We start from the raw sequence: 27,531 nt of genomic DNA, 5'->3' as shown, positions 1-27,531 counted from the left end.
TGAGACTGTGGCATAGATGAAGAAAAAGTCATAGATCCAGAACTGAAGACTTTACTTGTGTAAGCCCATTTGCCTAAATGAAGATTGTTGGGGTTGACATCAGGAACTCTATCATTATAATACTAGAAAAATATATTTAAATTACTTCACAATAATGAATTGAATGAGAAACCTAATCCCAGCAGGATGATGATTTCCTTTCATAAGGATTAATAATATCGCATCACTAATGATGATTTTGTATTCAAAATTATTTCATGCTGGCACAAAATCTTTGGAGGGGGACAAATCTCACAAGTATGCATTTTATCTCCTTATCCATACCCTGTGGACTATCCATATAAAGCAGTCTGATGATCAATTTAAAGGAACTGTTGAAGCAATACTGTGCCATCTTTGTTATATGTTCCTCTTCCTGTTGTTGAGTGACTATTAGTAATTAATTAGAGTCTCATGTCATAAATCCTTTTTTCCCTCCACTTTGATCTTTTAGCATGAGCTTGCAGTTTGACATGGGTTAAGCAGCTCAAATACCAACCAACAAGAATCCTAAAAAGGCAAAACAGGGTCCCTCAGGGCAGACTCTTACACTGCTAGAGCCCCAGCAACCACATATATATCACTGTGGATCCACCGTTTGATATGACCTTGTCCTTTCTCTATTCAGTTGAGAAAGTGAGGGCACTCATTGCTCCCACAGTCATAGGCTTCCACCAGGCAGGACCTTTATCAGGGCTGTTCATTTCCTACCAGGCACAGGAGCTTCTCCCAAACAGATCCAGTGGCAGAGTGAAGACCTAGTGTCACTTCTCTCAGTGCCACTGTTAGATATCTTCCATACTGATAGAATGGAATAACCACTCCTTGTGTCTGGCCACAATGCCAATTTTACACAATTGACTAAGAAAATACATATGGATACCAGATGATTTGGGGCAGCTAGGCAGAAGGGGAGATGGGAGTAGCTGCTATATAAACCTTACAATTTCAAGTACTATGACAAATCTTGAAAATTTCCATTTTCATAATGGTAAGAAGTCTGTTCTTCCATATCTTGAGTTATTTGCTTTTGTTTTCTCCATTCCCTTCTCTGTACTTCACTGTTTTGATTGGTAGCACCATACATTTTCTTTGGACTTACAAAAGTTTCATTGTTCATCTCAGTTTCTTCAGCCAGTTCATCTTGATCAATTATGCCACATTTCTCTTCATTGAGATTTTCAGGGTCAGCCCATTCCTGCTTCTCCCCAGAAGCAAAGATAGCATAGAATATCACTCCACTGTAATGCACCAAGGCTGCAATCAGAAAGACGTTTTGCCATTCTTCACGCGTCTGAAAGAACAGTGCAGGTCTCATTAAGTTTGCAGTAAAAAGAAATATTAATGTGTGAATTAGACCATGAATTAGCACATACTGAACAATGACTGTGATCATTGTTTGATTCCCGATGTTACAAATAGAAAAAAAACATGGGGTGTATTGTGAAGATTTTTTATTTCATAATAATGGCTAATACAATAGCAAAATGTTGGGTTCTGTTATTTTGGTTTTTGTTTGCATACTTTTTACTACAGTGAAAGTTCTCTCTGCAATGTGAAACATTCATGGAGTTGGAAAAGCTGAGCTCTTACTAACAACTCAGTTAATCTTAATCACAAATCAGTGATTGCTTAGGAACCCTACCAGAGTTGCATTGCAGAGGAGTTTCCCAAGTCAGCCCCGTAATCATTTCCTAGTAGAATAGATACATTGCAGAGACTCAGCCTGAGGTGGTATAAAATAATATCTCCCTACACAGATAGTTAGTTTTTAATAGCTGAGAATCTGGCCCCTGTACTGTTGTAGAAGTGGACTTTTAAAATAAACAAACAACAACAGAAAGAAGCTGCAGAGATTGATGATGAAATGGAGTTCCCAGGAAGCTTTGAAATGTCTTAACTTTTGCTGTATAATGTAATCCTTCCTAGAAGACATGGAGAATTGTTACCTTATGTTTTGTCATTGCACCAACAATGAGTGGGCACACCATGCCTGACAGTGTCCCCACACCATTGGAGATCCCCATCAGAATGCTGGCGTAACGTGGGGCTATGTCCAAGTGATTCACGTTGAATCCTACAACATGTAAGAGAAATAGTCAACTTTGTGCAACCAAGCCAGCAGGGTTTTCTCCAGCCATGCTGGCTGAACAAGCCTGAAACAAGTAGGAAAACACATATAAGAAGGGTAGTATTTTCTTAATGATAAAGATGGAAGATATGTTGTAACTCTTTAACCTTTTTCAAACACCCTTTTTTCTTCACCTATGGGGACCATGTTGTGTAGAAAATATAGCTTGTTCTTGCTTCTTGGTAGTGGGAAGTCCCATTTCATACTGAAACAATGCACTCAGCAAACATTTTCAATTAGGGAGTGAAGGTCTGATGTTTGTTTGTCTGATGTTTTTAAAAAGTTTTTATTTATGTAGTAGTGTTTTTAAACATATTTTCCTATTCCTTAAAGAATATTTTAACAACATACTGAAACAAACAAACAAAAGGCCAACAACAAAATCAGGATATAAAACAGTAAGAAAATTAATTACCCTAACCATAGCGTATCTTCTGGGTAAATATTTCATTAAGAAATAAAAACAAAGAGTGAAAATCAGCTCAGATAATAATCGTGCTTTAGGTAATGAAAATTAGTCATATGAACCATGGATGATCACAGGAAAGGGTGATGAATTCCAGATTCGTGTGATTAAGTACAGTAAAAAGCTGCATGCTGGGAAAATTCTACATTAAAAACTGATTGATAGAAATGGCCTGCCAAGCATAAACCTCATAACTGAGTAGCACAACTATTTCCCATTTGTGTAAGCTAAGACTGAAGACCAGCAGTTATTTTGCTGGTCAGTTTTATTCAGTAGGTCCATCTCCTTGTCATTTTCAAGCTAGTGGGCTTCCATTTTCATAAGAGTTATGTTATTTTTAATTCAAAGTCAGTCTGAGACTGGCAAGCCCCATGCAACTGGCAGAAACAGCTGTTCTAGAGAAGGGGTGGTTATAGGACACAACAGAGATGGAACAGGCCTAGAAAGAACAAACTGGCAGCTACAGTTGGCCATGGGGTTGCAACCAATACCCTTTGAGTAACTATTAATTCCAGAGTAATTCTTTCTCCCTCTTGTAAAAGATACCCTTTATGGAAGGATAAGAGGTGTCCAACACCATAAATAGGCATTAGAAACCAAACAGCACAAAGCTGTTGTAAAATGGAGACAATATAGAGCAGGTTCTTTCAAAGATTCATGTTCTACATGCAACATGTTTCATAGATACAGAAATAAATTATTCCTGATCTAGGAAATAGTAGGGAATACGCCATAAACAGCCATGCTAAGAGGAAACAAAATAATAGAAATTATGATAGTGACAACAGTAACATCACTTTTATTATTAATAATAAAATCAATAGTAAGATTATTCTTACCTGAAATTGCAAAGCCACTGAAACCTACTGCTAACACCAGAAAGGAAATAGCCATGCCTTTTGTATGAGAATAACCAACAACCAAAAGCAAGGTTGCTTCCATTCCAAAGCCTTCAAATTAAACACATGGGAATAAATTACATTCTAATTGCTATTAGTCACAGAGATACCATTAAGGTCTAGCCAAAATAGTAGCTTAATATGACTCAAAGTTATGTCATATCTTAAAGCTATTCTTGAACATACTTGTCAGCCTTGTGGATTCGCAGGAACATTTAAATATTTATTGTGGAGAATATACTTGCAGGACATTTTAATTTTTTTTTTTGTTGTTGTTCAGAATATACTTTTTACTCCCTGTTGTTGTATAAATGACCCAAGGAACAGGGGAATTTAATTCATCGAGCAGTAGAGAGAAACGATGAAAAAGTGATTCTGTGAAAAGCACTGTAAAATTCACAGAATAAAACACATAACAGGGTACGGAGAAAAATACATTTTTCCTTCAATTTCTTATGGCTGTAGTGATGTGACAAGTTCTTGGCAGATGGAACAAAGGAGTATTTTTCAGATAAGTGTTTCATCAAAACAATAGGACATGCCTGGGTGTCACAGGCAACTTCTAGTCTTTGGCATTACTGGAAATTATCATTTTCTAATATGTATTATGATCCTTCTGTTTATTTTTTTGAATGACGCTGAAAGTACTCCCTGAAAATACAATGAATAATGAGAAAATGAGAATCCTTTGTGAAGATATATTGCCAAACTGTGTGGCATCTCTAACTGCAGGCATCTCTATTTCAGGCAGCCTGTGCCATCCATAAATAATGTAAGCCAGGATCTGGCAGAGGAGCATAACTCCACAGGCTATCTGGCTTCAAATTTTTGCTCTAATTTAGTATATCCCAGTTACATGCAGATGTCATTGATATTTCAGTTCTAGTGACTGATCTAGAAATAAATTATTTTGTGCTGAGTAAAAATGAGTCAGTCCATCCCCCACTTTTCTTTTACATGACATCTCCAGCCTAAATTTGTCAGTGGACTCTGCTGGAAGTAGCACACAGGAACACAGCCAGTTAATGCAAAGCTGTATCCACTGGGAAGGGGTCTCTCCAGCACCACAGGACATGGCTAGCTTAGTCGATACAAATTTGCAGAATGAGACCTATGCTATCAGAATCTCATCTGAGTGAGTCCTTATTGCCTTTCTAATTATTAACAATGCATATTGCCTCCTCCCTTTTTAAAAGGATGTGCCTGATGAGTAAGGATTTACAGCATGAGGACATCTAACATCAGCTCTCCATTAAATGTTTCAGATTAATCAACTGCAAAAGTAAACTAGAATTTTTTCTCTAATTACAATAAAATGTGGACCAAACTATGATATCTGCATCAGTTGAAGCACACAACTATAATATTGTATTTTCAGAATCCAGCAGTACCTCCACAATTCATGACCTTCCTTACAGTGGTAGTGGTTAAAATCTTCCTGCTCCGTAAGAAGTCAGCTAGCTGCCCTCCAATGGGTACGATGATTGTCATGACCATGTGGGGAACTGCAGACAAAAGGCCAACCTGCAATTAGACAAATGAGTGCCTAGTGTTCATATACTTCCTCAGGATTTAGGAGGAAAAGATCAAGAACTGTTTCTCTTTTCTTCACGTTTTTCTCCCCACCCTTAGACACATTTTTAGAATGCATCTTTGTGTGGATTATGGACCCTTCCTCCAACAGGACCTGCAAACAAAACCTGGGTGAACTTAGGCTACCTTTATCCCAGCTTTAAGGGTTTCTAGGGGCTTGAGAGACTCCATCATGCTCCCATCCAGGCAGTACCAGCTTTTCTCCCAGGTATTTTCCAGCTCTGAGTCCTTGTGCCTATGCAAGGGGCACAAGGAAAGGACCCAAGCTATAATAAAAAGAAAGAAGAGAACTCTGTCTAAAAAGTCTGGAGCTGGTGCTCCAAAGTAGTTTTTCCTCTTTCCAACGACCAGCAAAAGAGCACAAGTCTGGTTTAATTTAGCTAGTTAGATGCTCAAAGCAGGGTGGTGTGAATGTCTCCTCATGGCCCAGGAGGAGAAGCCAGAGTACAAGTGAGAATCTCACCTTAGAAATATCATGCACTATCCCTGCTTTCCAGTGATTGCAGTAAAGACTTGCATAGAGAACTGTTAACATTTTCTTTTGTAGATACCAGAAAACCCTTCCGTATGTGTTCTATGTTAGACTGTTCTGCCTCAGTTTTGAACTGCTTTTATATATTTTTATTATTCATGTTCTTAAAGAACACCTTTCTGCATAACAAATCTCTCTCTGTTAGCTGTCACTATTTTAATGAAGGTAGCACCTCCACATTGTGTAGGCAACAAATGAATATTCAACATAAAACACAAAAATATTAAATAATTTTACAAATAATTAAGCATACTTTTGAAGTCATGCATGTTCTTCTACTCTTGTGAGATTAGGGCCTATTGTTGTTCATCTTCTCTCATTTTCTAGCAAAGGATTCTTACTTTTACTGTTAGCTCTGGTACTTATCCCATATACATCAAAAGACGTTGTTTTGCAAAAATTTAGTGGCCAGCATGTCATCATCTAGAGGTTTTTCTTTGAAGAAGTAATTTAGTGGGAAGTTTGAGTTTATTTTCTAGGATGTATAGCCTCCTTATACTGACACTGAGTCAGTTTTACATTAGTTTTTAATTAGTGAACACTAGCATTTATGAAAGGGAATTCAGAATAAACAAACCCATTTTGTCTCAATAGCCCTTTTCTTCATACTAGTGTTGCACCTGGCCATTCAGAGCATCATTGCTCTGAATAAATAATTTATTGTTATATTGAACCAATATAGTGCTATATTGAAATAATTTATAACACAGCCAGTAGGTTTTTTTAAAGGAAAGTTGGAAAAACTTTTCTGGAACAATCATTTTTCATTCCTTATTCAAGCTCTGAAGAGGTAGTATAGGAACACTGTCTTTAATGAAGTGGCAGGCAATATCAATCCATGCAGAATTTGACCCCTGATTGTCAATGAAATGTAATCAAAAACAAAGAAAAGGAGGATAAAAGTTGCCTGGCAAGTAACACTAAACAAAATGTGCATTTCTCTTTACTTACCTGGTGTTTTTCATGATGTGTTTCTTTTTTATCAATGAAAGTAACTTTCCAGTTCTTTCTTTTTGCTAAGAATTTGATGCTAACAAGATTTCATATCTATCAGGTCAGTAAAAGTATGCCATCCCAGCTACTAGGAATAATCTACTGAAATTGCTCAAGAGGGATCTGGAGATCTTCAGCACTCTGCATCTCCTGAGGTGGGGTCTAAAGGTCACTGATTCATCTCAGATGTTTACCTTGCTTATTGCAAATCCAAAGACTTCTTCAAAGTAAGCAGGCTGACTTATAAGGAGCAAATAGAAGGTCCAGCTTCTGCAAAAGTTTGCCACAATGATTGCATAAACTGGCATTGAAGTGAAAAATCTTTTCCAGGGAGTACTAAATTTCTAGGAAAAACAAAACAACGACAACAACAACAAAGGCATTTTTGAGTAGGCAGAAGGCAGAATGAAGAGATGAGTATCTTTTATTATCAGGACTATCCATTATATTTCATCCAATTTACAATGTAAGTGGATAAAAGGATATGTCCTGAATTAGTGGCAAAAGAGAGGCAGAGAAACTTTCTTGGAATAGATAAGATTTTTAGGATGACTACTTTACTATTATTGTTGTTTGCTGAAATTACAAATGATCTTCTGAAATCCTGTTGCTGGGATAACAGGATCAATCAGAGTCAACGTAAACTAGAGAAAATATTGTGCTGTTCCCAACATTTTGACATGATGAGGTTTCAGCAAAGGAATTATGAAAAAAGTTTAGCTTTTCCAAGCTAAAAAAAACAACTGGTAGTGCAGCAGCAGGCAACTTCAACCTAATTCATTTCATTCAGCAAAAAAAATCTGTGGCAGGGAATTTAATTTATATAACTTCTTTTTGGTGTTTCCACTTTCTATTTATGCTTCAGTGTTCCATACAGCAGGAAAATAAATAATAAAATAAAATAAAATAAAATAAAATAAAATAAAATAAAATAAAATAAAATAAAATAAAATAAAATAAAATAAAATAAAATAAAATAAAACACTTCAGATCCCTATCCACTTGAAATAGAATTGAAACCATAAGGTAAACCAAGTAACTGTGGCAATATACATTAGTATTCACCTTTCATTAAAATTGTAGTGTTCTACAAGCAACAGTATGCCTGCAGGCATGTGTGAACACATGATGGTGCTACTAGTGTCCTCTGCAGTAAAATCACTGTACAGCAAGAGCAAAAGCATGACTGGAAACAAGTGTGTGTGTCTCCGAACAAGGCCTGAGTAACTTCAGCCAATTTTCAGGAGCATGCCCAAAAGGAGTCTGATACTTTATACTTTCACCAAGGTTGTTATCCAAAACATGTACAGGAAAGAGTTTGGAGTTATTTTTTTTTTCATAATGTTCAAGACTAAAAGCCAAGAAGGAAAAATGTATCAAGAAATATCTTTGGCTTTCACATCTAGCAAAAAAAGTGTAACCTAAACAAATGGAGAGAAGTGTGATAGGAAAATAGGATTTTGCTTTTAAGTTGGCAGGATCTTCCAGGATCTTCTTGGAGAGAGAAGTCTTAAAATAATGCACTGAGGTACTGTGAGAGAGAGCAGGGCAGAAATCCTCGCCTGAGCTCTCAGAATTTCGGTCATCCTTGGCAGGAACCCAAAAGGCAGCTGGATATTTCCATAAAGTTTTTTTTGTTTGTTTGTTTTTATCAAACTCAAGATCAGGAGATCAGAGTGTGTTGTTCCCTGCTCTCCCCACTCATTTCCCCTCCCCAGAGTGGGGGTGCTCTATAAGTCAAGAGACGAAACAGCACAACATGTTTTGCCTGTTGCTGAACTTGTCCAGCTGCATGAGCTTGATCCTGAAAATTTCATAAGATGAAAAGCCTCTAAACATCAACACAAATAGCTTTGCTGTTCTTATGAAGCTGACGATATCCATCCCATTATATGCTAACATTGTGCAAAGTGCTCATAAATTATAACAAGCCACTAAAAAGATTTTTTTTTTTTTTTTTTTTTACTTACGTTTGCACTAGCTAGGCTAGCTCCTTCTCCAATACTTGTTTCTATATATATTCTTTCTTCACTGGTTATTGTTGGATGTGCAGCAGGGCTCTCATAGGCATGAAGCAGCCAAAACAAGTACCAAACTATCCCAAACATTCCTGGAGAGGCAGGAAAAGCAAAGCTTGGTTTTAAAAACCAATAAAGCCATACTTCAATATCTATATGTATTGAAGTTTGTTTCAAAAGCCAATTAAACCAAGTCTGCATAGAAAATATGCTCAGAGAAGGAAGAAAAAATGATTCCCAACTCTGTATATTGTATGCCTGTTTGCAAAGCATTTGAGTATTCTGTCACTCGTATGACATGGCACATGTGGAACAGAGAAAAGGCAGAAGCAAAGTTTCATGTGGGACCAGGAGAAGGAAAAAAACAGACTCATTTTAACATGGTCACACTCTGTGTACAAGGACTTCACAATCAGATTTCAATGGCAAATCTTATGGTGCATTCTGCGTCTACAGAGAAGACAGAGAAAACCCGACTCAGCCACATGGGGCAGATTTCTCAGAGCAGAAGGTTTCAGAGACATTAGGCTCCCCACTGGCAGCACATGCTGCCCCATGCGCTGTAGTGTGTGCTCTGGGACATGTAACACTTGAGTGTTTGTGCTATGGAGCAACCTGCACAACTGCATCCAGTCCTGTCACTGGGTGACCATGGGCTGTAGTTTGGCCTTTAGAATTTTAAAACACAATACAACAGATTATAAAACAAAAGTTTTAAAAGCTGCAGTAAGTCGAGAATGAAGTGGAAGACCCATTTGTAACCACTCCCCAGAACGACTTTGATTCACACCTGTTACACAGACTTAAAACTGCTGGCAGTACCAGTCTAGGAGCAGAGATCCTTTATGTTAAGCAACTCACCATAAATATAAAAGACTGATGACCATCCTATATATTGTACTAGCACACCTGCCAATGGCATGGCGACCACTGCACCTGCATAAGACCCTGGGGAGAAAAAGAGTGAAGAAAACATGTCAGCAATGATAGATGAGCCCAGTCTTCACTATAGTCAGTATAGGCAGGTGCACACAGAGGCAGAACTGGAGGGATGCGTCTGTTTGAGCAGCATTTTGTGAACATACATGCTAGGATATGTCATAGAAATGGGAAATTTTGCTTGGGATGGTGAGAAAGGCACCCTCAGTGGGGTGGGATCATTTTGCAGCTAGAAGGGCTGTGCCCTTGAAGTGGGTAAATGGGATTCACAAAGCTGACACAATCAGCATACAACCATTCAGGTATAAGTTTTGTGAGCTGAAGAGGGAAGTCCCTCCTAATCCTGAGGCATAGAAGATAAAGTCCAGAGAAGCCAGAGGCCCAAGTTTCAAAAGCCGTCTTGGTGTCCAGAAATCCTGATGGCTGCAGAGATGCTGAGAAGCTTGTATTGTGGCTCTAGCCCCTCCACCCAACAAGCACCATGAGTGGCGGGAGCATTCAGACCAACCCTGAGTCTGTTTAACCATGTTTAGTTCATGTAGGCAGCATGGACAAACAGCTGGAATATATAGCCAAATATTGTCAGGAGAAAAAAAAAGAAAAAAAAAAAAAAAAAAGAAAAAAAAGTGGGCTGTGCCAAGCTTTTCAGATTGGGAAATATGTAAAACTGGTGAAACATATTGCTGAGTGACTTGCAGAAAGTGCTGAGTATTTAAATGCTTGGCAAGGAATTTCCATGAAGATCCAAATGTGAATTTATGTAATCTGGATATTTGATTTCAGTTCAAAACAATGTCAGTGGCTTCACATATGAGATGTATTGCTTTGAATTATTCCAGAGAATCAGATAGTTGTGTTTTTGACATTATTACATGCTTTGTTAATGAACACCTTTAACCTAAAACTGCTGGCAAATGCAGAGGAACACCTCACTCTGTTCTTCAGCAAATACTTCTCTGCAATCAGAAGTGACCCTTCTCCTTTGTCTCTGTGTAAGTCAGTGTTCTTGCAGCAGTAGCAAAGCCCCAGGCAAGAAAATAGATAATCAGGGAATGTGTTCCTAATTTTTTCATTGTTCCTCTTCACCTTTCAAGTGTAAGAATTGGTGCTCTGTAGCAACTAAAACGGGTACTGAGCTGCAAAGAGGATCTTTCTCTACCCAGTGCTAGGAATTCACCATTGAGGGTGGCGGGTTTTTTTTGGTCTGTTCTTATGCAGTAATTTGAAACCCCTAAATAATCACTATATCCTGGAGTTATGTGTAGAAAAATAAAATTCCCACAGTATTAAAGAAGGCTTTTTTTCACATTTTACTCTTCTTTTTATCATTCCACGTGTATTTTAATGCTGTATTTTCCCAAGTCTTCCAGTTCCACTGCTAATGGACAGTTGCAGTTTTTCCTGCGACTCTTTCATTTTCTATTGAATATTATCTCTAACAGACATTTATCTACAGGTGGCTTTACCCTACCACCTACATTTGTTTTTATTGTTTTCTATTCCTCCATTCTGACCTGCTCACTCTTCAAAATCTCACTGTTTCTGTTTTTTCTTTAGTATTATTAGGTACCGGCTCACCTGTCCAATTTCACTTTTACAAATGGGAAAGGACACCAAATAAAGATGATAAGAGTTTCTTAGAGGATAAGAAATGACAGACTGAATTAATGAGTAGTGCCTTTTCTGACACTCCCAACACAGCTCATCTGCAATTGAAGCAGAAACATTTCAGCTCTGTACTACACATGTCTGGACCTTTTAGGGTGAGAGTGGAAGGAGTACATTTTATTTATGCTTTATCTTCCTCCCATGTAGCCATCTACACAAATCTAGCCTGGAGTCAATGAGGAGTCAATGAATACTAGCATTCACAGTTTTCCCTGGAATTAGCAGCTAGGCAGGCTCACCAAAAGAAGAAATAAAAGGGCCAGAAAGGTGTGAGAGTCACAGTCATTTTTCCTAGCAAGACAATGTGGTGGTGCAGAGTGTCCTGCAGCATCTCTATTCAAAAATTTCTACCCAGGGAATGGAATTAAATGAGAAAAATAAAACTACTTTTTGTAGTGTGGCTGAGACCAAAAAGAGAGTATCCTTGAAGAACAAGGTGTAAACCTCAGTATTTTTCCTGCTCCCTGTTCCATAACAAGGTTTAAGGCTCTTGCCAGAGGCTAGAAAGATTCCAAATGGAATGAAAGAATTTGATTTCTCCCATCTGTCCACTGGGTTCCTCTCCCCAGAGTCTTCTGAAACTTTCCACCAGCCATCTTCTAGAAAGTTGACTGTCAACATTAGAAAGGGATGCAGTAAGCAGAGCAAAGTACAAGCCTGACCAAGTCCTCAAGTCCTTTAAAATAATCAAGTGCATACTTGATTAGAAGAGTCAATTCAATACACATAACAAATAGAATCCCTGAAGACGAGCAAATGAAAAAGAAAAAAAAAAAAGTGTAATTTCTCTCATCTGACATTTCTAGACTTGTTTTACTTTGCTATTGGAGTCATTTTGAGGAGGATTGTTTTTAAATAATAAAGGGGGGGTCATTAAAAAAAAAATGTTCTTGAGCTGAGTGCAAGCTAATGTGGCCATAGGCAGATGCAGCAAAAGGCAGAAGGTTTGCATTTCTCTTGTAAATCATGAAATTACTAAAGTATATGTCTATATACTTTCAAACCTATCAACTTACCACAGAATGATGTGGTTGCCAACCTGCTTCTCTCCAGTGGAGGAGCCCACTTACTCCACATCCCATGGCAGGCTGGGTAGGTGACACCCTGTTAGACATTTCACACATCATGATTTGCTTTCACTGCATTTCTACTTCAAGCAGTTGCTGACACTGTCAACCTGTCTAACTTTTTGTCACCATGGAACTATGTAGAAAAGGTTAAGTAAGCCTGGAAGACCTTTATTTTTGCAATATGAAGATGGTAAACTTACTTGAATCAAATGGTAAGGTGTGCTGGGGTAAAAATGCTGTTTAACATGTACATGTACCATGGATGGCACAAATATTCTAAACTAGACAAAACTCCAGCACTATAAACCTAAATTCTTTACCTTCTTTTAAGATAAATTTAAAAATATAAATTAGCATGATTTTAAAATATCATCCTAAAAATACCAATGGAAAAAATGAGTACCAAGTAAAACTGCAGAGAGATCAGAAAACCTGACCAAAATTTTTATGTTTTAGAACCAAATCTCTCAAAACAAAAGTGATGAGTGTTCATACCTCCACCAGTCCTTGCAGAATTCTTACAAACATCACACAGCCATAATGCACTCTTGCCGCAGAAGGGATGAACATGTTCAGTGTAGATGTTAGAAAAATAGCTGCTCCAAATACCCTTTGGGAAAAAAAAAAAAAAAGAAAAAAAAAAAAAAGTAACAATAGAAGAGAATATAATTATTATCTACTTTTCAGACTGTACTTAGGTTCAGTTTCAAAGACAATCTCACTGCTGCCCACCAAGTCATAAGCCGTTTTATTATTAAAAGGGGGTAAGTCCCCATAATGTCAATGCATTTTTTCCCTGAATGAAAGAGTTTAATGTACATAGAAACAAAGATTCTGAGTTTGTTTTTTTGCTTTTTCTTTATATCAGAGAACTAGACGTGGGTGTTTTTATGCCACCAGCTGGTAGCTAAGCTGTTTGTATGAGACCTGAACTGTGAGAAGCACATCTATCCTTGAAAGTACTTGAATTCAGTTATATCAGTAGGGTTTAACTCAAATCAAGTAAAGCCTAATGTAAGTGCCTTTCTGAAATGTGTGAGTGCACTGATTATTTTCACTTCCTGCTGCTAAAACATAGAACAGAACAGTTTAAGATTAACTCCTTTCCAACATCAGTTCTCTAAATAATAGCAGCAAGTGTCCTTTGTAACTATGGCATAGAAGGGATGTTTCTACAAGAGGGTTTCTATGAAAAACATGATATAAACATTTTGTTATCCTCCTCAGGAAGAGCATTTCCTAGAGCTGGGTACAAGTCTAAATGCCCCTGAAGCCTGTAGCTTTTGGGAAATCATTTACAGTTTTCCAGGTATTACCACCCATTAGAGAAACAGGCAGCAGAAACCTCTGTGTGGTAGTTATAGACCTGAGCAGCATCACTGAAACTCCAGGACAGTCAGAGGCCCTGGGATGACACTCAGAGCTGGGTCTGCCTCATTTACCACAGTCTGTGGGAGCTCTCCCTGCATGGACTTGGGGTTTCCTAAGTTTAGCCAAAGAGTGGTGCGCACTTAGTGCATTGTGTCAATAATAAACCATAGTGACAATAGACATGATAGACAGCTGGGACACAGGGAAGTCATCACAGTACGGGATGGGCTGCAGGCTTGCCAGGCACTGATGCTGAAGCGCAAGGAAAAAACATCCCTGAGTGCTCACTTATGTTCCCTTATATAGTTCATAAAAGGACATCTGGAGAGCTGAGGCTGTTGTACCATGGAAAACACCACTGGAAACCAAGAAAGAGACTGAGAACAACCTTTTGAAACAACCATTTCACAGAATCACAGAATCACAGAATTTCTAGGTTGGAAGAGACCTCAAGATCATCAAGTCCAACCTCTGACCTAACACTAACAGTCCCCACTAAACCATATCCCTAAGCTCTACATCTAAACGTCTTTTAAAGACTTCCAGTGATGGTGACTCCACCACTTCCCTGGGCAGCCTGTTCCAGTGTCTAACAACCCTTTCGGTAAAGAAGTTCTTCCTAACATCCAACCTAAAACTCCTCTGGCGCAACTTTAGCCCATTCCCCCTCGTCCTGTCACCAGGCACGTGGGAGAATAGACCAACCCCCACCTCGCTACAGCCTCCTTTAAGGTATCTGTAGAGAGCAATAAGGTCACCCCTGAGCCTCCTTTTCTCCAGGCTGAACAAGCCCAGCTCCCTCAGCCGCTCCTTGTAGGACTTGTTCTCCAGGCCCCTCACCAGCTTCGTCGCCCTTCTCTGGACCCACTCGAGCACTTCGATGTCCTTCTTGTAGCGAGGGGCCCAAAACTGAACACAGTACTCGAGGTGCGGCCTCACCAGAGCCGAGTACAGGGGGACGATCACCTCCCTAGCCCTGCTGGTCACACTGTTTCTTATGCAAGCCAGGATGCTGTTGGCCTTCTTGGCCACCTGAGCACACTGCTGGCTCATATTCAGCCGACTATCCACCATCACTCCCAGGTCCTTCTCTGCCTGGCAGCTCTCCAACCATTCCTCTCCCAGCCTGTAGCTCTGCTTGGGGTTATTGCGCCCCAGGTGCAGGACCCAGCACTTGGTCTTGTTGAACTTCATGCAGTTGACCTCAGCCCATCGGTGCAGCCTATCCAGATCCTCCTGCAGAGCCTTCCTACCCTCAAGCAGATCGACACACGCGCATAGCTTGGTGTCATCTGCAAACTTACTGAGGGTGCACTCAATGCCCTCGTCCAGATCATCAATGAAGATATTAAAGAGGACCGGCCCCAGCACCGAGCCCTGGGGAACGCCACTAGTGACTGGCCTCCAACTGGACTTGACTACATTTACCTAATGGTATTAATTTAAATTAATACCATTAGGAAGTTTGAGCTATATTTGATTTATCAGAATCATAGAATGCCAAGTTGGTAGGGACCCATAAGGATTTCATATATCTTCACACCTGGCTGACTGAAGCCTTTCTGTGCCACAAATGGACTTCAAAAGCTGTGTCACACACTCTGAGTATCAAGAGTTCATGACTCTAGTATCATGTTGAGAGTCAAGAACTCCCTTATGGCAAAGGGCCTCAGTTTCCAGCTACACTGATGCTAGCTGGCGTCATGCTGCTGTTTGAGGACCATAATTCACATTCCTTTTTCAAACTGTTCAAATGTAATGATGTTGAACAAGTTCTGAATTGGCTTGCTATGCCAGTCGCATTTCAAAAATGACACATTAAGCTTCATTCTGATGTATGAATGGTATTAGATAGATATTTGATCTGAAATCATGAGATCTGGATAGTAGAAATATTTTCTCCTTTTTCATTTTTCTACTAAGTACATTCACAGATCTTACTATGCATAGCTATTATCATCTTCCACTTCAAAATATTTATAAACTTTCATAGAATCAGAATCGTTAAGGCTGGAAAAGACGTCCAAGATCATCTGATCCAACCATTCCCCTACCACCAATGTCACCCACTAAACCATGTCCCTAAGCACCACATCTTGCTTAAGCAACCCTTGCCTTGAACACTCCCAGGGACAGTGACACTACCACTTCCCTGGGCAACCTGTTCCAGTGCCTGACTACTCTTTCTGAAAAGAAATGTCTCCTATTTCCAACCTAAACCTCCCGTGGCACAACTTGAGGCCCCTAGTCCTATTACTGTGTGAGAAGCAGCTGACTCTCAGCTCCCCATGCCTTCCTTTCAGGTAGTTGTAGAGGGCAATAAGGTCTCCCCTGAGCCTCCTCTTTTCCAGACTAAACAACCCCAGTTCTTTCAGCCACTCCTCGTAGGACTTGTGTTCCAGGCCCTTCACCAGCTTTGTAGCCCTTCTCTGGACATGCTCCAGGGCACCGATGTCCTTCTTGTATCGAGGGGCCCAAAGCTGAACACAGCACTCAAGGTGCAGCCTCACCAGAGCAGAGTACAGGGGGACAATCACCTCCCTGGTCCTGCTGGCTACGCTATTCCTGATACAAGCCAGGATGCCATTGGCCTTCTTGGCCACCTGGTCATACTGACAGCTCATGTTCAAGGCATGAGATCCTTTTCTTCTGCACAGTTTTCCAGCCACTCTGCCCCAAGGTTTTGGCATTGCATGGGGTTGTTGTGTCACAACTTTTTATTGTCAGATTATTTTTCTTTTTTCTTTTTTCTTCCTTCCCTCCTTCCTTCCTTCCCTCCTTCCTTCCTTCTCTTTCTTTCTTTCTTTCTTTCTTTCTTTCTTTCTTTCTTTCTTTCTTTCTTTCTTTCTTTCTTTCTTTCTTTCTTTCTTTCTTTCTTTCTTTCTTTCTTTCTTTCTTTCTTTCTTTCTATAAGGATTTGGTTGTTTATATTTCAGTTTCTTTTTGGAAACATTCACAGGAAATATACATCACCTCATATTTTGAATCTGGGCTTATTATTGATAGCAGTATTAATGGTAGCATTATAGCGCAAAGAATCTACAGTCATAGATCAACACTATTTTATCTAAATTCTGTGCACCTATTGAGGAAAACAACAGCCAATGCCTAGACAGCTCATAATCTGAATGACAAGAAAGCACTTAGCAAATGAACACAAAAGCAAAGAGGCTGGGCAGGCTGACAGAGGGAAGTGACAAAGGAATGCATTTATATAAAAAGCAGTCTGAATATCTGAAATGGCACACAAAGCCTATGATCGTATCTTGACATTTAGGAGACTGTTTTCGAAGCCAAGTAAGCATCTAGCTGAGAAATAAGTATTACTTAGCTCTCTGTTATAATCAGAGGAGAAAAGTTTTGCACTTTGCCTCTTCCTTACCACTAATACTGATGTCAAATGTGTTATCATAACACAGTTAACCATCTCAGGGAACTACAGCAAATTATGTTAAAATGTAAGTTAATGAGCAAGTGGAAGAATAAACCATAAGAAAGAGAACATGTTTTCTTATCCAAACAGCTAGCTCTGGGTATTGAGCTTCCAATCTTTGCTACTTAATTTAATACCAACCAGAATATGTGTATTGTAAATGTATGATTTATACTGTTAGAACCATACACTCTTGTGTTACTGTTTAAGAGGCTAAGTATTGTTTTCACAAATAGCCAGCATCTTTCCAGCAGTTCACTGCCTTTAATCCCAAAGAATATCCCAGTTCTTTTCAGTTAATTGACATATTCTTTTCTCCTCACCACCATGATCCTTGGCCAGCTGCTACTTTTGGATCGAAACAGAATTCTCCAGCAAAAGATTCCTCTGGTCAGCAGGGTGCTGTTACTGAAAACTGATATAATGGAGTGCCTTATGTTTCATGTCTCCTTGTCACCACCAAACAATGATGAAATTTTGTTAGTATGCATGTGTGAGGATAAGCAGCAAGATAAAGGGACATAGTCACTAAATGGTTCATGAACTTTTTGGGAGAATGCAGATCCATACAAATTTGGGCATGTATAAAGCAATTTATTCAGTTTCAGATGGCTTTGATGCCAAACCATATATCACTCATTATATTCAGCTGTTCTGAGATCCATCTTAATCCCACATTATTATAAATAACTATTTGCATTAGAGAAATGCCTGAGGTGAGGAAGGGTCCATGTGTGTTCAAGATTCCACAGTGCTGAGTGGGATTTAAACAGGTGACAAGAGTCTATATGTAAATCTATAAAGTCAATAACAGGACAGAATAATATCATTACTAGTGTGCAGTTGGGAAATAGAAAGCATTTGTCTTTCTAGGGGAGGTGGGTTCACAGACAAACCCCAGCTCTCTGTTTCCTGCCCTGTGGTCTTAGCAAGCAGATGTCATCCCCCTGAAACAGAAACTCAGTACCACTGCTGAATCTACCCAAACTGAAATTGGTTGGACAAACAACAAATAAAGGAAAAACGTGGAGTCAGACAGATTTGTGATCCCTATTACTACAAACAGGAATTCTCTTTGAGATCATCCTTTGGGGTGTTGTTCCTTGAGCAAATTCTGCTCCTAAATGCAGTTATGCTAATCAAATCTATGATGCGGTGTTGTATTGTCTGAAATTTCTGAAAGAAATAGTCTGAAAGTATCCTGGGGACAGAAGTATAGCTTTCTGTGCATATGCATAATATGTACCTAAGAAAGCAGTCAGCTGACAGAATAAATTGAGCTAGAGGGTAAACTTAGCTGATTTTACTGGTTGTAAGAAAATAAAGGGAATGAAAGCCAAATTAATAATATGCTGAATTATTCAGCCAACAGTGTGCACATCTGTGGTTTTGGGCCCTTCTGCTGCAAAATCTGGTGGCAAGACTGGAAACACTGGGGAAATGATTAAGCTTAGCTAATTTGTTTGGCTTATTCAACAGAGTGAAAACTACCCTGTTTAGGCACTTTATGTAGTAGAGAAATGAAAAACAGATTGCTAGTAGTGTTGAAGAAAGAGTACAAACTGAATGCAGAGGAACTTCGTGTTATGAATAGAGGAGAGTTGGGGCTGAACTTCTGGAGAATTCTATGGGATGACTCTATTCTGGAGTCATTTCATAAAGGATATGGGTGGGAAGAATGTCCGGTCTTGTAACCCCTGTAACTCTCTGTAGAATACAGAGAGCAAAGTACTTTGAATTTGGACAAAACCATGTAGTTCTGGTCTCAAAGATATTTTTTTTCCTATTATGAAAGCCTTTGTAGATAAGTCAGATTTTATTTGTGGAGAATGGTATGAGTGCCAATCCTCTTTCATCTGTAGATCCCAAACATCCTTCACATGTACATCTCATGAGCTCATTTACAACCTGCTGTCTTCAGACAATCTCCCTGTTTTAGATGCGATCATAGTCCAAATTCTGAAGATTTTCTGAAGTAAAGCCTAAGACTAAAGTTATCTTTGGCAAAATTAGCTACTTTTTTATTATCCTTTTCAAAAACAGTTGAATTAAAAAAAAAAAAATGCCAGCCCACAAACACAATGAGCATGGAAGAAATCCATATAGATGCTCATTGTTTGCCAAAGAGAAATCATTAGGCTCTATTAGAAAAGTTCTAGGCAATCCTAATTACAGACATAAGTATTGTATCCAGCCACAGACAAGATGTCCATGTGCATGAGGATAGGTTTGTGCCTTCAGAACATGTAATTCCTACGTGCACAGCTTCAAAAATTCTGGAAGACATTTCAATTCACTGGGAAATTTTAAAGGAGAAAAGTCAAATTTCATTGGAAAAAAAATTCACTTGCAGGTAAACTGAGCTATGAAGCACTAAGGCAACTTCTGAAAGATAAATATTACCAAGCATTGTTTGAAACACCAGGTATGATTTTCCTAACAGTCTCCAGAAAGCATTATTGTTTAGAAAACAAGAAATGTGTACATATTTGAGATGAATGAGCTAAATTGAGACTATCAGAAATCAGATCAATAATAGATTTTTATTTTTTTTGGTTATAGACATATTGCAAGTTCAGCTTCAGATTCCTGAAACACTTTTATTCACTACTTTGCAATCATCATTTAAACTTTGTAAACCAGTCATTTGTAAAGCTGCAGATCTTACCTCTTTCAATTACTGTTTTCTTACCTGTTAGCAGCCAATTTGTTTGAGATGAACCCTCCTGGAATTTGTGTCACAATGTAACCCCAGAAAAAAGAGCCATGTATGAGTCCCACTGTCTCTGGATCCCAATTGAATTGGGCTTTCTGCAAAGGAAAACAAAACAAAACCAAAAAAAAATGCTGTAAAATGAAGCATACTGATTATGAGGTAAACACTATTTGAAAGTCAAATGGAAGTTACCCCATCCTGCAAATCAAGAGAGCCTCCTTGTTCTGGTGTTGCTGAGCTTGAACCCTCTCCCAGTTAAAGCAAAATGATATCAAATTGCTTTATGAGATTACTGTTTCTGCTCTTAGCTTATAATCAGGATGAATGAGAGGAAAAAGTTTCAGCCAAAAGGCAGCTGGTGGTGGACCTTCATCTTTGCTTCTTGCCACTGCCTCCTTTTGGGCTGAAACCTTTGTTTTCAGGCCTGCTTAGTGTTATAACAAGGACCTGCTACCTTTCAATGAATACATCCATTTACACAGTTATCAAGGTTGCTCATACTCTTTGAATTGATCTGGTTATGCTGGTTCTGTATTATCCACGGTTTTTCTCATCAGGGTCAAACTCTGACCATCCAGCATCTACATTGAGTAGTAGTATAGGCGCAGAAAATAGGGAGTAGTAGTATGGGAGAAGGAGAGGAGGGTGTAACACCTGAAGACAAGACAATATAGAAATAAATCTAGGTAACATTAGCTAGCTGACTAGTGCATCTTTTATTTAAAGTGATGCCAGTCATTAAGCTGGATTTGGATACAGAAGGCCACCCCTAGGCTGGTCAGAGATGCTTCAGAGTCAAAAATGTCTACAGCCAAGACAAACGCTTTTGCAATGCACCTCAGCCTTGGATAGCAAGCAGTTTCAGTCTTCTCAAAACTCATCCTGAATAAAGTCATTCCTGTTCTGTGATGAACCCGTTTTGGTGTACTTTGCTTGAAAGAGCAATGGTCAAAGCCCAGAACAAAACATAGGGGCAGTAAAGAAAACGTGACCCAAGGTACCCCTCCTGCCCTTCATTGTGGGAGGTCAGAACAGTGCCTGACTCATTATAATCACACTAACACAAGGTTAGCGTCGACATTTTTTCCTTGAACCCTCAGTTCAGAAGGGCTGTTCTGGAGCAAAAAGAAACCCTGATGTTTTGCTTCATGCTTATTTTCATTATAACTACATGTCAGGGAAAGGTATTTAATCGTCTTAAGAGAAAACGGCACAAATTTTCTCTTAGATTCTGAACTACAACTGTCACTAAAACACTACATAAATATGAAAACTAAAGTGACAGATCTTAACATCTTTTTTTTTCTATATTACTTCCTGTGTGTAAAAGCAAGAACCAGTTTTCCTCAGTAGGTTGGTTTTTTTTCCAAACAAATAAGCTACAAAACAGTTCATTTGACTTGCTGGGAGAAAGATGGCATTAATTAGCCAGGCATGTTTTACAGGGGCTGAAGGATTTTCCTGCCACCAATGTAAACTCTTTCAAGAGATCTGCTTTCCTGTGCTGAGCTGCATTTCTGTTTTTAATACCTAATTTTCTGCTACTGTCTTTCATTTTAGTTTCTAAGTAGTGTTAATTTCTGAAGGCAAAGACACCATGAGACATGGAGAAAGTTCCCATATCAGGAGGAGTTCACATATCACACCCAAAACAGAGCAGAGATTTGTGATATCTCAAGGGGAATACATGTATGTGGAAATGTCAGGTAAGAGTCAATATTCCTGTGAATGATATATTATAAAAGGATCCAAAAATAAGTCAATTTTATACATTCATGTTCATAAAGTCCAGAATGAGATTTGTGATATCACAACCCTGAAACAAAGCAGGAATGGGGAAACAAAGATATGCTTTGAATCTACATTTCCTTGGGTGCATTTTTGAAAGTTTGTAGGCATTTGCTACGAAGCATGTCATCTACTGCAAATTTGAAATAGCTTGCCACCTAATTCCAAATACTTCTAGACAACAATCCACTGTCAATAACCCATAAAACCTGTTGCCAGATTGCCAAATGACTACTTTAAGGTCTTGAAAGTCATCCACTAATCTGAATAGAGTGTGCCCAGCACTACGTACAGCCGTTGATCATTCCTTCTGTAGTGGCATGAGGGTGCATTTCCCTGAGAGACAGTGAACAGTAGAAGCTTCTGTCAATGCAACCAAATTTGTCTGTGACAAAAAGATTGGGGACCTGATAAACATACAAGCCAATTCAGCTCTCATTTCTATTACTTACCCTCTGTGTGACATTGCAAATGCTCAGACCTTACAGACTTTCAGTGTGTCTTAGAGACCTAAATAGGGGCTAAGCATGTGCACTTGTATAGGAATCCAGACTCATGTGTCTCCCTGTCTAAAGTGTTAACCTATACATATACATATACAGTACTTTGATATGTGGCACTTCAATGATTCTGCAACGGGGCCTGGTCACAACAGGGAAAGGAGGATGGTTTCTCACCTGCAGCTCTGGTTTACCATTGACATAAACAGTGCTATTGTTCACCATTTCTACAATGGCAACGCCCAGGTTGCACCTAATCCCGAAGGAAATGCAAAAGCCCAGGCCGCTCATGATGGCAATGATGTAGCGCTTGGGCAGTCCGCAGCAGTAGCAGTTACACAGGGCTGGCCTGCGGGCACTGGCCTGCACAGGCCGCCCCTCTTCTGTCAGCTCAATGTGATCCTCCTCTATGTTGGTGCCATCAATTTTCCTAGATGAAAAGAGCAAGAGAAAATGAAAATGTAAACACAGTAGAATATAGATGGTAGGTGCTGCAGTCAGCTGCTAAATCACCTCTGTCTGAGGTGTTTGCCTCTTGGTACTGTAATGAATTAAAGCTGGTCAGACTTTGAAAGGTTGGCACAGCCTGCATGTTTTTTCACCAACACTGAAGTTTCTAAGCAATAGACACTTGGCTGAACAGCTAGCTACAAAAATGCTTGCAGGATGTTCATGAGAATGATCATAAGAGGTGTATTGAGTTCTGTTGTGATGAATCCTGCTGGTTGTTAGGAACATATACATATGGAAAAAAAAAAAAAAAAAAGAAAAAGAAAAAAAATATTATAACTTCTAATTAGATCCACTAAGCAGAGCTGTCAGTAGGTTTCAAGGAAAGGGCAAGTACAGCACAAAGCATGGTGTTATTTGTTTATTTATTTTTCTCAACCCCAAACTTGCTGTGAGTTTGTTTTGACCTGTGAGACAAACATCAGGGCTAAGCTGCAGAGGGGCTGAGGTGTGGAAGAGCCAGGTCCCGGCTTTTTCTGCCTGGAGGGATTTGACACCAAGTTTTCCTCTGCTCTGAAACATCCACTCACCACGAGTCTTTAACTCATTACAAAACCCAACCTTTTCTTTAAAGTATTTAACACTCAAATAAATCTGAAGATTAAGTGACTTTCTGGTCTGTTGATTCCCCCTCAGCAAAACTGACCACCCCTCAGCAGAAGAGGCTGAAAGAGCTTTGCCTGGGAGCAAATTTAGTGCGGACACTGCAGTGAGACTGGGGAGAATAGGGAGGAAAGAGCCAAGGACAGGGGCCCTCCCATTTACTTGGGAATAGGAGCAAATATTCTCCCTATAGTACTGCACCACCAGCAGTGAAATGGAGGACCCCATGGGGGGCAAACAGCTGCTGCCATCAGCCAAAGCAGGAGCAGTGGCTTAAGAGGCAAATGGTCTCATCAGTACAGCTGTTGCCCATCACTATTTCCTGCACTTATGGAAGTTTTTCCTGTGGTAGTGCAATTAAAAATTAATTTGATCTCCCAATCTGATTGGAGATACTAACATCCTGTGCTATATGAACAGGGAATGTCTCTAGTAAGAAAGATGAGATCAGAAGGAACTGAAAACACACTATTAGACTGGAGATAAATACTTCTTTCCTAACATTAACTTCTCATGCTTTTGTTTTAAATGCAAAATAAGGGCTTTCTAACATGCTGAAATATTCAAGCACATGGTTAGCTCTGAATACATGAAAAGCCCACTGAACACTTCCCATGAGCTTAAGGTTAAGTGTTCACTAAAGTGTAGCCCCAAATCTTGATGAGCGTTACATTAGGAAGCCTTTCAGCTTTGGCTTTGCTGTGAAGCAATGAGCGCATGATCCAGCTCCTTTTGTGTATGCCATGGAGTTGCTCACGCTACTAGGGAAATATGAACAGATACTCAATATAAAAGAAGCCCATCTTGCTGTATAAGATGATGAAATGATTAAATTCACTCCTTTCTGATAAGGAGTAACTTATTTCCTTTTTTCACACATCTGGCCTGAAATGTATTTGAAATCCAATGGACTTCAATTTTCCATATAATAATCAGCTATTAAAGAATGTTGCCAAAGCATATATGGATGGGCTGCACCTGGCTGATCTACACAGTAGTTGGTTGGCTCTTTCAGGAGAACAATTTTGGTTTAATCACAGCTTTTGATTAATCATTCCAATTGCTTTAAGTCTAATGTACTGCCCATAACTTACTGGATAGTATCCTATACTAAAGGTTTTGCAAATATAGATTGTATATATGGCTTCTTGGGGTGTTTCCTGTGAATTTAAACATATCTTTCCGGTATGAATTTTCCCGTATATTTTCAGTATTTCTAGGCTTTATAGCTACATGCTAAGGTGTGCATCATTTGCTATATTACTTCTTTTTAATTTGTACCATAAAACTGCTACTGTAGCCTTACTCTTAGCAACAAAAAAAAAGCATATTACAGTCCATCAGTTTACATGTCTAACAAGAACTAGAACCAGGGTGTTTAGGCCAGAAGGGATTTCTGGGGGTTATTTGATTTAACCCCTTGCTCAAAGCAGTGCTAACTTCTAAGTTAAATTAGTTCTTTGTAAGCTGGAGTTTGCATTAAAGCAAGGTAACACAGGAAATGTGATATGACTATGGTGTTATTGAAGGTGATTGAGATCTTATGATTCATTGGCAGGGAGACAGCATTGTTAGTGAAATGAGAGTACAGAGAGTAATGTAGTCAGGCACTTAAAAAAACGAGACACCATATATTCCTTGCTTAGTGTACTCATATCAGTAGGTGTACACTGACTAAAAGTTCAAAAATAAAAGCCTCAGGAAGTGAAAAGACAATTGAATAATTATTTTTAGAGCTGTTGTTATCTCAAAAGAGTTATTAACAAACAAAATAAGTAAGTTTACTGTTTTACTCTAGCATAATCTAAGTTACTGAATTAAATAAATCAAAGCACAATTCCTCAATTTTTCATACCTTTACCACACCATTTATATGAGAGAAATTAAACGTTAATTTCTGCATTATTTTGGGCAGCTGGCAAAGATTAGACACATCATGTGAAGCCAAAACATCTGTTCCTATCTGGACATTTTCAGCTGGCTGTCACTTCACATAGGCATGAAAACATCCTTCTTCTCCAAATTCACTGTTAGAAGTGATGAGCCAGGAGGACTAGCACTATGGTCCAACATTGTTTCTGCAGTGAAATTAATTGTTTTGCTATTGTATTCAACTACTCATTAATAAAAGCAGGTTGAGGACTAACTCGTGACCCCAAATATTCACAGAATATTTTGTACCCTCAAAGCTTAACATTAACCCCTCTGTGGAAGATTTTTCTCAGAGAAAATGATTTTGCAATAGCAATTCAAAAATAGAGATGGGGTGAAACATTAGCAGCACAAGCAATCATGGAGCCAGTGTTTAACCTTGCTTTTTGGTCTTAATTTATTAAACACTGTAGATATATAATGAAGGTATGTCAAATCCACAAAAAGATTGATACATATATTTTGGTAGTGACACTGAAGTTTTCACTTGTTATACACCAATAATTTAGAAGAAAGCTGCTTTAATTATCTGACTAACACTGGAGAGTATTTTGCTGCATGGGAATATGTTTAGTCTTGACATCACTCTGCTCTTTTCATCAAACATCCAACACTCGATAAGTAAGAAAAGCTTGACTATTTGAAGATACCAGCATCCATGTCCCATGCCCAAATGTCATAACTACTGTATTTGAAATTTCTCCAACTGACATTCTTTTCTTTTCTATTTTAATGGCTTTACTCTGGCATATACAGAGTTTTGGAAGTATGAAATAAATTTTTAAAATTCAAATTGGTAATAATAATAATAACAGAACACATACACATCTACCGGTTTGTATCTATTCAGTTTAGCATAGAAAGTAGTCATTTCTTCAAACTGTGTAAGTGGAATAGAACTACAACATTCCATTTCATTTGATTAAAACAACATACATTCTATAAAAACAGGCAAATTTTAATAATGTTAATACCTGCCATGTGTTAGAATGCATTCCCAAATGACTTTTACCAGATAGTACAGGCTTTTACAGGCAACAGCATCTGTAGGTGTTCAAACCTCACACCTACATAACCAACAACAGTCACCACATGCAACAATTATTGATGATCCTGATGTAGAAGCCTATTCACTGACTATTGAAAAAATATTATTTATCCAAAAGCAAATACAATCTTCTGAGATTTCATCTGCTCTATGGGGATTGCCCAGGTGATAATTTTCTATAGCAAATCCAGTTGTATTCATACAATATCCCAGGGCAGATTGGCAAACACTCTTAAGTCGCTTGGTGCATGGGACCTGTGAAGCTGACTTCTGTGTTATATTTGCATGAAACTCATGGCATGTTTCAAGCATTTACACATGATGGGACTACTGCATCTCTCAGGCATTGCAATCTCACTCTGCAGGGCACAATCCTGGTGCCTTCCCAGCACAGCCTCAATGCAATGGATGCATGCCCCACAGGTGCTGCGGCACTGCACATGCATAGTGTGCCCTTTGCGCAGTACCTTTGTACAAGGGGCCTCACAAAACGGTCTCAGGGCACCCCACACTGTATTCATGGTGTTGCTTGCTCTGTGATGCATTACACTTTCTGTACTTCTGTGCAAAGGAAAACGTTCAGAAGATCAAGACTATGATACAGAGCAGGCAGAGGAGCCCTGTCCAACTCAAGGGTAATTCACCCAGCTTCAGGTTGCAGTTTTTAGTAGGTTGGGCAGTTTAATTCATTAAAGAAGGTCTGCAGGAGTCAGAGCTACACCTAGTAGAACCCAGACTACGTACAGCTGTGCTGTGGGCATAGCCCATATTACTTTTCTTATTAACAGTGATATTATTGGGAAGTAAACACACTTAGTCACTCCCAACTTCATTGGTAAGCCCCCAGTTGCTGCTGGCTGGTTAAGGACTCCTGTAATCCTCAGGAGAGGCAGAAACTAAGATTTTACTTGAATTCATGATTTTTTCTTTGCACACACTAAGTACAAACAAGGCCCAAAGTGTTCCTACCTGTCAAGAAGAGCTGCAGGAAAAAGAGGTTTCTTTTCTGGGAAACTTATTCAGGTTTGCAGAGCCCCAGCTCTGACTGACATTATTCACCCAAGCCTTGATTCATCCAAATTGTTTTTTTTTTTGTTTGTTTGTTTGTTTGTTTGGTTTGTTTTCTACCCCACTGTATTTAACTAATTAAGAACAAGCCCTATGTTGCATAAAATATAATTTTGTATGTTTCTATTTATTTTCTGAAACATCTGGTGTATTTGTTGCAGCTGGTGTATTTATTATCTGGTGGTACTCTAGCAACAAATGGATCTTCTTCTGA

At 38.9% G+C, this 27,531-nt stretch overlaps 1 protein-coding gene across 1 annotated transcript in view; it reads right to left on the bottom strand.

Moving 5' to 3' along the window:
* Positions 1-994: 994 nt before the first annotated feature.
* SLC17A8 (solute carrier family 17 member 8) overlaps positions 995-27,531 on the bottom strand; it is a gene marked incomplete at both ends in the record, with an annotated part of 28,394 nt that continues 1,857 nt past the window's right edge. Inside the window, 11 exons of the mRNA XM_084287716.1 lie at positions 995-1,333; positions 1,989-2,116; positions 3,476-3,586; positions 4,927-5,059; positions 6,848-6,997; positions 8,624-8,763; positions 9,533-9,619; positions 12,295-12,382; positions 12,844-12,958; positions 19,845-19,963; positions 22,334-22,586. Of these exons, the coding sequence (XP_084143842.1) occupies positions 995-1,333; positions 1,989-2,116; positions 3,476-3,586; positions 4,927-5,059; positions 6,848-6,997; positions 8,624-8,763; positions 9,533-9,619; positions 12,295-12,382; positions 12,844-12,958; positions 19,845-19,963; positions 22,334-22,586 (1,663 nt within the window). The remainder of the gene's footprint in view (positions 1,334-1,988; positions 2,117-3,475; positions 3,587-4,926; positions 5,060-6,847; positions 6,998-8,623; positions 8,764-9,532; positions 9,620-12,294; positions 12,383-12,843; positions 12,959-19,844; positions 19,964-22,333; positions 22,587-27,531) is intronic.

This window comes from Netta rufina (genome assembly GCF_964035555.1).
Source record: "Netta rufina genome assembly, chromosome: 1".
NCBI lineage: Eukaryota > Metazoa > Chordata > Aves > Anseriformes > Anatidae > Netta > Netta rufina.
The sequence above is the reverse complement of the archived record's forward strand: the minus strand, read 5'-3'. Positions and strand labels throughout refer to the sequence as shown.